Consider the following 12008-nt stretch of genomic DNA (forward strand, 5'->3'; position numbering starts at 1 on the left):
ACTGAGTGAAATGCAAAATGTAAACAAGTGGTAAAAAGTGCATTTGATTTTTTAAAAAATCACCAATAATGGAAGATTATATTAACCGCATACTTTCAGATTCATATGACTTTTATCCTAAAAATATTCCTTTAAATTCTTATTGTTCTAAATGAGGTCTAATCAGTTTGGTCAGCCATTCTGTGTGTACAGTAAATCATTTATATTTTATGTTATCTTTTCATAGCTATTCTTGTTCTACAAGTTAACATCTGAAGCTTTTACTGTACACATTGAAGCCAGCATGAATTACTATAGATATTTTGTGTGACAGTTTAATTAACTGTGGATTCTTGACCTTTAATACATGTCTGAGCTACAAGTGCTTAATAATGAGCCTTGAAATGTAAAGTAATATGCCTGTTACTTTATAAGGTTAAGAGGTTTACTTACACAGCAGTTTCAAACAAAGTCCAGAGACACAAAACTAATTAAGTAAACTAAAGTAAGTCAGTCTGAAGCTATGTAATTCTAAACATTTTATAAATTCGCAGTACAGCAGATTTTGTATCAGTGAAAACTACCATAGTTAAATACTGATTTCAGTTCTTTGGGTACTAACCCTAGAGGCCCTGGAACTTCAGTGCTCTTGAACCTACAAGGTCTAATTGTATTACAGGGTTATAACATTCTGCGGAACTAACCCTTTTTGACTAGGAGGCTATCCCTAAACATGTGCACACACACACATGCATGCACACACAAATTCACTCCTCCTCTGCAGCATAGGTGCTGGAAGTAGGGGTGTTGGGGATGCTGCTGCACCCCCTGGCTTGAAGTAGTAATAACAACCCACATACATGGTTTCTGCCTTCAGGACCCCCACTATAAAAATTGTTCCAGCAGCACGGCCATGCATTGTCCACACACATGGACTTGTGTAAAGACAGAAGATGATTAACTCTGGTGACACCATGAAGAGTCCACTAAACAAGCCTAAATCCACTAATGTCCATAGCAGAAGGAGCCATCTCTAAAGCTGATTGCCAGGATACTAGCTGCTAAATAGCCACCAAGAACTTTGAAGGGTAGATGTTCATGGAAAGGTTAAAGATTAGATATACTGACTGAGGACAAGTATTCTTGGTTGACATAAAGCCAGTTATTGGTGGGGTGGGCCAAAGAACAAATATGGATGCACCAAGCAGAAGTTCATATGTTCATATGTCCAGCTCAAGAGTGGATTAACTTTATTTAAATAAAGGGGGCCAGTCTCTATTCCATGCAACCTCTCCTGAAATCAGAGGGCTTGCATAGGTTCAGCCCGGGCAGAATTTGCGTGTCTAACACTACTTCAAACTAGTGAACACTTTACACCTGTGATACACAAGAATTACTTACCTAGTGCAAATTGGTTCTAGTTACCCCATGACTAAAAAGTTTGTCTTTTTTCCTACTGAACTTCTGAGTATATTTTAAGACAAAAATATGCATATTTTAAACATGCATAATTAAACATGCATATTTTGAAACAGACATGCATGTACATTGCTTTGTTTTTCTGAATGTAGGCAGCTATACACACAACTACAATACTGGAATAAGGATTACTTTTTAGGGCCAGGTTGTGATCCCCTTAACTCATCCTGACTCTGCAAACACTCCCACTGACTTCAGTGAGATTATTCTGGTGCAAGGGGCTATTCGCCCTGAGAAAGGGGATCATTAATTCTGTTCAGGGCATAATTAAAATAATTGGAGCTCATCTGACTGGTGGAGTTATGCTCTTTGTTTGTTCTTGTCTGTGTGGTTGTGTAACCCACACAACTTCTGGGTGTGGTGTTCTGTCCCATCTAGTGGCACTGAGACCACTTAGAGAGAGATAAATGAGCCTGCTCTACAGCCTTAGCTACCAGCCAGTTGGCTTTTAGCTCATGCGGTAGAGGCTCATGCTTTAAACTCCAGAGGCTCCAGGTTCAATTCCACACACAGACGACGAGGATCTGTCGGTGTTACAAGCGGCGGCTTGTCCAGGATTTCAACTGGGAAGTCTCTGAAGCACAGGATGCGCTTCCTCAACTAGGAGAAGTCTGACAGGTTTCAGAGTAGCAGCCATGTTAGTCTGTATTCGCAAAAAGAAAAGGAGTACTTGTGGCACCTTAGAGACTAACAAATTTCTTAGTCTCTAAAGTGCCACAAGTACTCCTTTTCTTTTTTAGGAGAAGTATGTAATCCACACACCTTCTGGGTGTGGTGGTCTGTCTCATCTAGTGGCACCGAGACCCCTTAGAGAGAGAGAGAGAGAGAGAGATTAAAGAGTCTGCTCTACAGCCTTGGCTCATGCACTGAGCTCTAGAGGTCCCATTTTGATCTCACCCGCCACCAACTGGGGTCTTTCGGTGTTATAGTTGTCTTTGGGGCTGGTCTGTTGTTTGGGTTATTTTGGGGGGGCCTGGGGAACTTTTGCTACTGAAAATTCAAGTGATTTCATGAAGTACTCCTGAGTACTTTGTCCTCTTTGCCCTGCATACAACAGCAGTTTTCAGAATCTGAACTAAACACACTCAAGAGTGACTAAGGAATTGTGTAAACAGCCTTTTGGGAGGGTGGGAAAGGGAAGACAAGCTGCTTATATTCTGTGGTTTGAGAATCATCCATACATTCTCAACACTTCCTTTTCTTACAGGTCAAATCCTTTATTAACTGTGCTCATGCATGAATAAGCCCTTCTTCAGCCACCCCAGAGCATCATCAAATTAGCATGGGGAAATCCTTGCTTGGAACTTTCTTTTTCTTCCACCCGAACAACCACCCCACCATTACCCCCTGAAAGGAGGCTGAGGTACTCTGGTGAGGGAGGCAGTCAGGCCTGCTCCCTGATCTGGGGGTGATTTCATTTTTTTCCTGCAGAAGTTTGGACTTTGACATTCCTTTTTTACTGTTTTATAGGGAGGAATTGTACTGCAATTACAACATGAGTGTTTGGATGGATGGGGACATGAGGGTCTAATCCTGCAAGGTGCCAGGCCCCCTTGAACCAATGGGCTTTGAGGGGATTCTCGGGAGGCACTTGGTGGCTGATAGGCTCTGTGTTTTTGTGTCGGTGGAAACACCATCACTACACATTGTTCCCTGGATGTCCCACAGAGGTTTGTGTGAGCTAGATCCATGCTTTTGAGTCACTGCAGGAAACGACCTGCATTCAGGCCAAACAGCTCTTTCTTTTTCGCCACAAAAGCAGGTTGTAGCCTGACTAAAATTTGCTGTGAGAGAGTGATTCAGGAGTTTGCTAAGCCCTGCCTTCTCCCTGATCTGTCCTCTTACCACACTGAGGTATGAATAAGATTCAGTGTAAACACTCTTTCATGGCTTAGTACAGCCCAGTTGTTGTGTAGTTATGCTTCCACTCTCCTGACATGGGTGAATCAAGCCCTAGCCTGGGTAAAATATTCCCCCACTGAAGTCAGTAGGTGTAACTGCAGCCAGCTTTGGCCTCCAGTGTGCAAATGAAAACATGAAAACACCACATATTAGTGAGGTCTCTGTTTTGCTTGACTGCCATTGCTTGTGCAGCTATGAGCGGGGGAAAACAAACAAACAAACATATACATCAGCAATTTTTGAAACCTCACAGCTAGGAGGAGCAAGCATTGAGTGACATTCTTTGAAAGAGTTGTCCCTGTCAGGCAAATAAACAAAGAAGGGTAGATAGAGCTTTGTTGTGGTGTTGGGATTCTCTGTGCCATGAGAAATGGCTGCCATTGCACCAATGTGTGTGTGTGTGTGTGTGTTGCATGTCTGGTTGCAGTAATGATGGAGCTTCAGTGTGCTGTGTTAAGGAGAGAAAAGGAAAAAAACAGATATACATGGGGTTACCGGGGGGGAGTATTTCAAGCAGAAGTGCTTGCATTCTGATAACTTATTTATTTATTTAAAAATATGATGATTGAGCAAATCAATTCTTTAAAAGGTAGAGAGCCTTCTTTTCTGCAGGATTCTTAGAGTAAAGAAGAACTATGGGTGCCATATGTAATAAAATTTAACGTCAGCTAGGAAAATAATGACTGTGATCAGAAACATTGTAGAAGGATAGCGTAATACAGTTTGAAACAATGACTCTCTAAGGACAGCGTAGGTTATTAAAAATCTTGGGCAACCAGTTAATGAAACCAGCTTGCCTCATTAGCCACACTTCTATATTATATTTACTGAGGTTGACAAAACTAAATATTTTTCTTTGTGGCTTGAATGGCATCATGAAGTTGCCAGTCTTACACAACTCATTTTTAATTTGTGAATGGCAAATGTCTTGTCCTGTGTACATGCTCGGTTTAGAATTGAAATGAGATTTTTCGGTGGGGATGCTACTTCCTACAATTTTGGATGTTTTGTCTAATTTAGAACCAATTTGAAAAGTGCGGGCTTTAGATTTAGAATGGAGCTCAAACATTTGTGGTTTGAGTTACATTCTCCAAGTCACAATCGGAAATTCTCGTAAATATTGCTGCATGGGGGTTTTCTGTTTTGTTTTTGTTCCATTTCTAATCTTTATTCCACTGGTGGACTTGCTCCTAGAGATGAATCATTTTGAGTATAGCATAGGCTTTCTTTACATAGAAATGGGGTTTTAAAAACATAATTTCCCTGAGAAAACATTGGTGTAAAAATACACACATGGTTCTGCTTTTCCTGCGATCTGCAGAAGGAGGACAATAGAGGTAGCTGACTCTCCTGCACACAAACACTGCAGAAATCTGGGTGGAGGGACTGTGTTTGAGCAGATAATATGACCGTTACTTGTTAGATCACTATTAAATTACCTTCAATCCTGTTCTTGGCTCAGATGCCTTCTACTACACCAGCTCAAAAACTAAAATATTTGTTGTGTGGGGAAAACGTTTCTGTTATATGGGCTTTCACTCTAGTTGCTGGGCCAGTCATAAAGACAAGAAAAAAGTATGTGAAAGGTCCGTTCCTTCTGACCTAAATGAACAAATGTATTTCTAACCCTTATTTTAATTTTGCATCTTGTTTGATGGGTTGTGATTTTAAAAGTGTACTTGATTTTGGGAGAAGGGTTGGTGTTATCTTCTTTTACATCTGAAAAGTCTGTATTTATTTTATTGAGCTGTGTTGATTTAAAAATATATTTCTTATATTTATTTGATTGTGGCTATGGCCTTAAGGGTAAGATACTGTACTAATTAACTTGTGTTTGTTAAATTACCATAGTCCCATGAAATGAAAACTCCAACCAGTCAAAGTAAAGAATCAGTGTCCTCTTTTGAGGGCCTGTTACTCACTTAAGCAGTCCCTTTGAAGTATTGTCAAATTTCTATGTGACTGCTATTTCCATGTTTGCAGCATCTCCTAGATAACTTTCATCATAGTCTCTCTGCCAACATTTTAGAATATATTCATCTGGGGAAAAAATAGTTCTGTACTAAGTTGACTGGAGATCAGTCTCAGGGATTAAAAGGTGTGTTTCTGAGGCTCCTTACTCTCACAACATGCCTATCAGCACACATTTACAACCTTACCCACCTAGGCTAGGGTTGCCAACTTTCTAATTGCAGAAAACCAAAAACCCCTGCCCTGCCCCCACCCTGGGGCCCTGTCTCTGCCCCGCCCCTTCTCTGAGGCCGCACCCCTGCTCATTCCATTCCCCCCTCCCTCCGTCACTCGCTCACTTGCTCATTTTCACTGGGCTGGGGCAGGAGGCTGGGTTGTGGGAGGGGTTGAGGGCTTCAACTGGGGGTGTGGGCTGTTGGGTGGGGCTGGGGTAAGGAGTTAGGGGTCCAGGGGTGGGCTCTGGGCTGGGGCAGGGGGTTGGGGTGTGTGTTGGGGGGTATGGGCTCTGGGCTGGGGACCAGAAATGAGAGGTTCAGGATGTGGGAGGGGTGAGGGCTCTGGGGTGGGGCTGGGGACGAGGAGTTAGGGGTGCAGGAGGGGGCTCTGGGCTGGGGCTTCGGAGGGGTTCGGAGTGTGGGGGGGTTGGGTGCAGGAGGGAGTGTGGGGTGCGGGATCCAGAAGAGAGTTTGGGTGCAGGAGGGGGTTCTGAGCTGGGGCAGGGGGTTGGGGTGTGGGAGGGAGTTCGGGGTGCGGGCTCTGGGCGGCACTAACTTCAGGTTGGAGGAAGTCTGCAAGGCTCCCAGGAAGCAGCTGCATGTCCCTCCAGCTCCTAAGCAGAGGGGCAGCTGGAGTGGATGGGAACTGCAGAGCTGTCACTCGGGGCAGTGCCTGCGGGAAGGGGCAGTGTACAGATCCCTCCTGGCTGCCCCTCTGCCTAGGAGTTGGACAGGCTGGCCGCTTCCAGGAGCCGCGCGGAGTTGCAGCCAAGATGACAAAGCCATCTGTGATTTTCCCTGATAACAAGCACTTCCAACCTGTCCAGCCCCCCAACCCCTCCCACTCAAAATATGCTATAATCTGCCCAAGGTCACAAACATCTTTGCTCATAGCCTCAAAATGAGAGCCTGTGTGGGTGACTCTAGAAATGGGATACATGCTAAAAAATTACAGCTTCTGAAACTGAGAGATTGACCTCTTACATGTCACATCGTGTTCTCATTCAAGCCAGGTCATTTAACATGACTGCTATGTTATAATTTTCTGACCAGGAAATGGAGCAATACATTTCACTGGACACTGTATAATGAACAGCTAAGGGGCAAAGCCATCAGCTGTTCTAAATTGATGAAGTTCTACTAAAGTCAATGGGACTACACTGATTTATATCAGCTGAAGATTTTTAAACACCTTTTAATTGTAAGCATTTTTTTAGATTGATATCCATTTTGGATTTTCACAGTGGCATGACATTATTGGGGGATCTCAGACAATTATTTTATGACAGTAGACATTGATATTCAAAAAGTTTGACTTTATAGACTGTTAAAACACAAATTGTCAGCATCATATGTCAAAATATACAAAGTAAATATCCTTAGATCAAGAAATCATACCTATTCATTTGTTAGTCCATTTTTAACAAGCCTAATTCAAAAGTCAAAATCACTGGATTTTTACGCTAATTAAATTCTCAAGCAGCTTTTTATTTTTTACTTTGTCTATTTGTAAATTTTGATTATTCTAGTGGAACTATTTTTTCATTGCTTTGTGTATGTACGGTGAAATCGACAGCTACCAATGTTTACTGGTAAAAATCTAATCCTTCCAAGGCTATTTATGAAGTACTGTGTAGGACTTAATGAAGTTTTCCCTCAAGAAACTAGCCCACCCCAAACTTGTAACAAATATGCTTGTGTTTCTTGCTTCTTTAAACTTAGCATTGTGCTTTCTAGTGGATTAATTTTGTCCACTGCCCCTTGTAAAATCCCTTTGACCTTCGGTATTTCTTGTTCTCGTTGGAGTGTGGAGGAGACGGCTCTGTTGGTTGTGTTTATTTCACTGGAGGGACAGACAGGAGAGAGAAGGAGAATTTACTGGAACAGATTTTGCCAAGAATAGGCTTTATTTCATGCTACAGTATTTTTTAATTAATATATTTCGTGGACAGTCTCTTTCATAGTAAAAAAAAAAATAAAGTGAAAAGGATGCTTTTTCATGTGTAACATCAGATTTTGAACTGGGACATTTTGTGTAGACCAACAGAGCTTGATAGCATACTGCTTACTTTTATTGAAATGCAAGGAATGGCCTTTCCAACTCACTATATCTAGGAACAGCGCCACACTTTCTGAAATAGTTCAAGCTGTAAAACGGGTGCTGTGCACCTATCACCCTGGTGCACTTCTCTCTGCACTCTTGTCCTGGCAGGATTGGATCCTTTGTGAGCGATCAGTAGTAAATTCACATTATTAAGGTGTCTTTTCTTAAATATATGTCCCATATGACAGCGCTGTAAAAGTTCCTTGCCCTGTAGGCAGAATTATCAGAACAGCTTTCCATGATAATACCGTATCATTCCATACGTTATTTTATATAGTTATGGAAATGAAAAGATTCTGGATGTAATCCTTGCCCTTGTAAAGACAATGGGAGTTTTGCCATTAACTTTAAATGGGGTCAGTACGTCAGTTTCTTTACAAGGCGTTTTGAAAGATATGTATGTCTCCAAAGACTGAAAATATCTGAATTCAGCTTGTTTGAAAAATCCAAACAATTTTTAAAATCTCCTGAAAACAGAGTCCTTTAGTGAATCAAATTTAAATTGAATGATGGCAGCACCCATGATTTGCTGTATCTTTTAAGTCTTATCACTAACGGCCACAGTTTGCTCCCATTGAAGTCAATGGGAATTCAGTGGGAGCAAATGTTGACCTGAATAAAATATCAATTTTTTTTATTGTGATGTCACTTGCCAGGGGCTTTTATAAAGAATCAAAATGCTATCACATCTATTATTTTAATTCAAATGGCCCAGCTGGCTCACCGCTGAGAAGATTATACTCCTTGGCAGTGAATGTTTCTCTTAAGATATGAATTGCTTCTCAGGAGGTGTCTTTTTTGCTTACTTTATAGGAGCAGCTCAGAAAGGAGAAAGGAGAAATCAAGAGATGCAGCAAGGTGCAGAAGAAGCAAGGAGACTGAAGTATTCTATGAATTAGCCCATGAACTGCCCTTGCCCCACAATGTTAGTTCGCATCTGGACAAGGCATCCATAATGCGTCTGGCAATCAGTTTCTTACGCACTCACAAACTGTTGTCCTCAGGTAAGGCCCATATAAGAGAGAGGTCAATGTTAGTTGATATCACAATGGCAAAGGTATGCTTATTATTTTCTAAATACAAGAGACTAAAGGCATAAATGGGACATCTCAGCATGTGTTCTGAGAACTCAGACAAACATGAGAGCATAGCTTTTCATCAGGACAATATGATTTTTTTAAGGGCTGAGAGAAAATTGAGCAATATCAGTCATTAATTGTGCAAGGTATTAATTGTCAAAATAAGAATTGAAGCCAAATTCAATGACATTTCATATAGGTAGAAACTCATCTAAAAATGCCCAAGAAAATGGTTAATTAAAATCAATTAAAAAGATTTCAGGCTTCAAGAATTTAATCCTAATTAAAATACCTAGATTATAAATTGCAGAAAATTTTCCATGCTGAGATAGGTAAACCCTGATTTGGCATGGAAAACACATTTGCATACTTGCATTTAGAAGGCAGCTCTGACATTGTGAATGTCCAAAAAACATTGTTTAAAAGGATTAATAGTACCATAGGCTGATAGTAGATAGATAATAGATGGTATTCTGGTAGATCTGAGGCACAATGTGCTAAAATAGCTAAAGCCACAATCTTAAAATATTTTACCTGGATGGAGAGATTCTGTTAAAATAGAAACCACCCACTTTGCTGATAGAGAGCTATATGGAGGCACACATGGTGAATGGGATCTTTCAGCATGTGTAAACTGTGGAATGTATTTCAAAAGTTTTTAATTACTGCTACCACTTCTGAGCGTACGCTGCTCTGGGAAGTGACGTTGGTGAGCATCTGTGGCCCCCACAACTTGCAAGAGCAATGAAAGCAACTGTAATAGTAGTTTCCATTCTTCTTTGGTTCTGAATTGTGGCAAGGAGTAACACCTGTATTTAGTTTTCTGACAGAAAAAATTAGGGATGTAAAATGGTGAAGAATGAATCTCTTGATGTTTGGAGGCATGCCATTACTCATAACCTACAATGGGATGTATAAGGAGTAATTACAACATCTGAAATCAAAAGATCACTTAGTTCTTTGGACTAAACACTGTAAGGTCTAGGGATGGTAAAACTGTTTGATTAAACTAAAAACAGACCTGAATCTTTGCATGTTCTTCAAAGTTAACCATGTCTTCAAGATTTGCAGGTCACTTCTTGATCTTTCTGGGTTGATTTTGATACAGTGACCTCTTAAACACTGAAACTACATCATTAACAATAACTCATACAATGCCTGAGTTAAAAATGAAATAGTATGAGTGAAATCCTGTTCCCAAATAAGTCAGTGGCAAAACTCCCGTTGACTTCAATGGAGTCAAGATCTTACCCACAGTCTTTAAGTTGACAAATGGGATATATAGTAATACTGCAAAAAAAACGCTATTAGAAAGCATCTTACTTTTTCTGTTACTTCCTGAGGGTCTGTTTTATCATGGAGCGTAATAGCTAAGTCACATGCTAATTGTGGTTTTTCAGCAGGTCACGTCAGATTAAGTCAAATGCATGCACTTCTGTTTCCAAGTGATTATGGGGTGCCTGTGTGTTTACTGTGGTGCCTTTCCACTTCCTCAGAACTGATTTAAGAGTTTTTATTCTTGGCTCATAGAATGTAATTTTCTCACAATTACTATCTGTGCCTATTATAATGGGACATAAAATAGAGGGATCTTCAGAAAACTGTTTTTGCTTAACAGAACTTGCATATCATCTGTGGTTTTGTCAGTAATATGCCATACTCAAACAAGTTGCATAAAATAAACAAACTTTCTTCCAATTAAAAACTCCATATGTCATGCCAACTAGTTACCAGTTAACCAATTTTAAAAATTGAAGACATTTTTTTCATCTACAGATTGTGAGCTATTGATTGGGTAGAGGTAGACTAGATTAGTGGGAAAACAAATTTCTTTTTTTCACTAAGGACAACTAGACAAATAACAATGAGGAGTTCTTGTGGCACCTTAGGGACTAACAAATTTATATGGGCATAAGCTTTCATGGGCTAGAACCCACTTCATCAGATAACATTATTATATTACAAGGATGTTTCTGAAAGTTAAAATTAAGTAACTTACGATTTGTTGTTCTCATCATCACACAAGGACACCAGATTCATTTGGCAATTACTAAGGCAAAATGAACTCTTTCAAAAAGAAATTAATCTATATTTCTTGGCAGACTAAGAAGTATGAATAAAACATATCTTTTAATGCCCTCATACATGTCTGGCTTAAGTTTATACTGTTTGACAGTTCCAAGATGTGATACTGGCATGATTTGTCTGTGATATTAAATCAGCTTTTAAAACAAGTTTGTGGTGAATTCAACTGAATCACTTTGCCTGCAATACCAAGTAGCTAAATGAACCTGAAATAAGTCATCAGTCACAGCTGTGAGAGCCTTTGTTTTAATAATTCAACTTTTTATCTTCCAAGCCAGGTATGCATTTAACTATAAATCCAGCAGCAAGTCAGATGTTGTTCTTCTGTTTGTACAGCAAACATAATTACATCTTCTAACCAAAGTCTGAGTTGTTACTACACAGAATGCAGCTTTAGACATCCAAGACTTTCAGAAGTTATTTTGTGTGTCTGTACTTTTGAGGGCCCACCTTGAACACCTTAAAGGGGCCTGATTTTTCAGACAGTGCTTTACACCTGCTCTCCAAAAATCAGAACCCTCTAAGGTGTCCCAAACTGAGCATACAAAATCCTTAGTCACTTCTGAAAATCTTGGCCCATAGGCTTGTTCATCTCAGGTGCAAATCTGTTTAAGTTAACCAAGTGATCTACAGATGAATTTGGCCCTGAATATTTGAAATATATAGTTTAAACATTTTATTGGTCTTAGAACACAGCAGTGTTAAATTACTGCAAAGATTTTTGAAATCCTTTTTGATGAGACAAAACTTTACTTTCATCAGCCTGTTGCCTCCCTCAGTATTCACACATGATTACCATTAAGACTAGTGGGTAGAATGCATTGGTATCAAGGGAGAATAGAAACCTACCAATAAATTCCCAAAAAGGAAACACAGATCGAGATATTTTAGGAATTATATATTTAAAGAATTAGCCTAAAGTAAACCTATACCCATTAGGAAATTATTTCTTGCCCTGAATAAGTGTGATATTTGGAAATCAATTTTTTGGTAAATAAAAGTTGGCATTTCTGAGCAAACTATTCGCAGTCAAGGTTTAGTTGAAAAAAATATTGTTTTTGTCCCTCAAGAGAGAATGGGGGCTGGCTAATAATACGAAGAACTTGACTTTGCTGTATAATAGTTATGTACAATAGTTAAGGCTTAAATAGCATAGTTTTTCTGATCAATTAATTTGAAAGCAGGATGAGAATT

The 12008-nt window shown here is 39.8% G+C and overlaps 1 protein-coding gene across 3 annotated transcripts in view; it reads left to right on the plus strand.

Annotated features, from left to right (window-relative positions):
• Nucleotides 1-12008, plus strand: part of EPAS1 (endothelial PAS domain protein 1) — a 151215-nt gene that overhangs the window by 75473 nt on the left and 63734 nt on the right. For 2 of the 3 annotated variants that reach the window (XM_074949377.1, XM_074949378.1), the window contains exon 2: nucleotides 8464-8654. The exons of the other annotated variant lie outside the window; for it this stretch is intronic. In XM_074949377.1, coding sequence (XP_074805478.1) covers nucleotides 8464-8654 — 191 coding nt within the window. The remainder of the gene's footprint in view (nucleotides 1-8463; nucleotides 8655-12008) is intronic. 3 annotated transcript variants of the gene reach the window in all.

The sequence above is a fragment of the Natator depressus genome, chromosome 3 (assembly GCF_965152275.1).
Source record: "Natator depressus isolate rNatDep1 chromosome 3, rNatDep2.hap1, whole genome shotgun sequence".
Classification (NCBI taxonomy): domain Eukaryota; kingdom Metazoa; phylum Chordata; order Testudines; family Cheloniidae; genus Natator; species Natator depressus.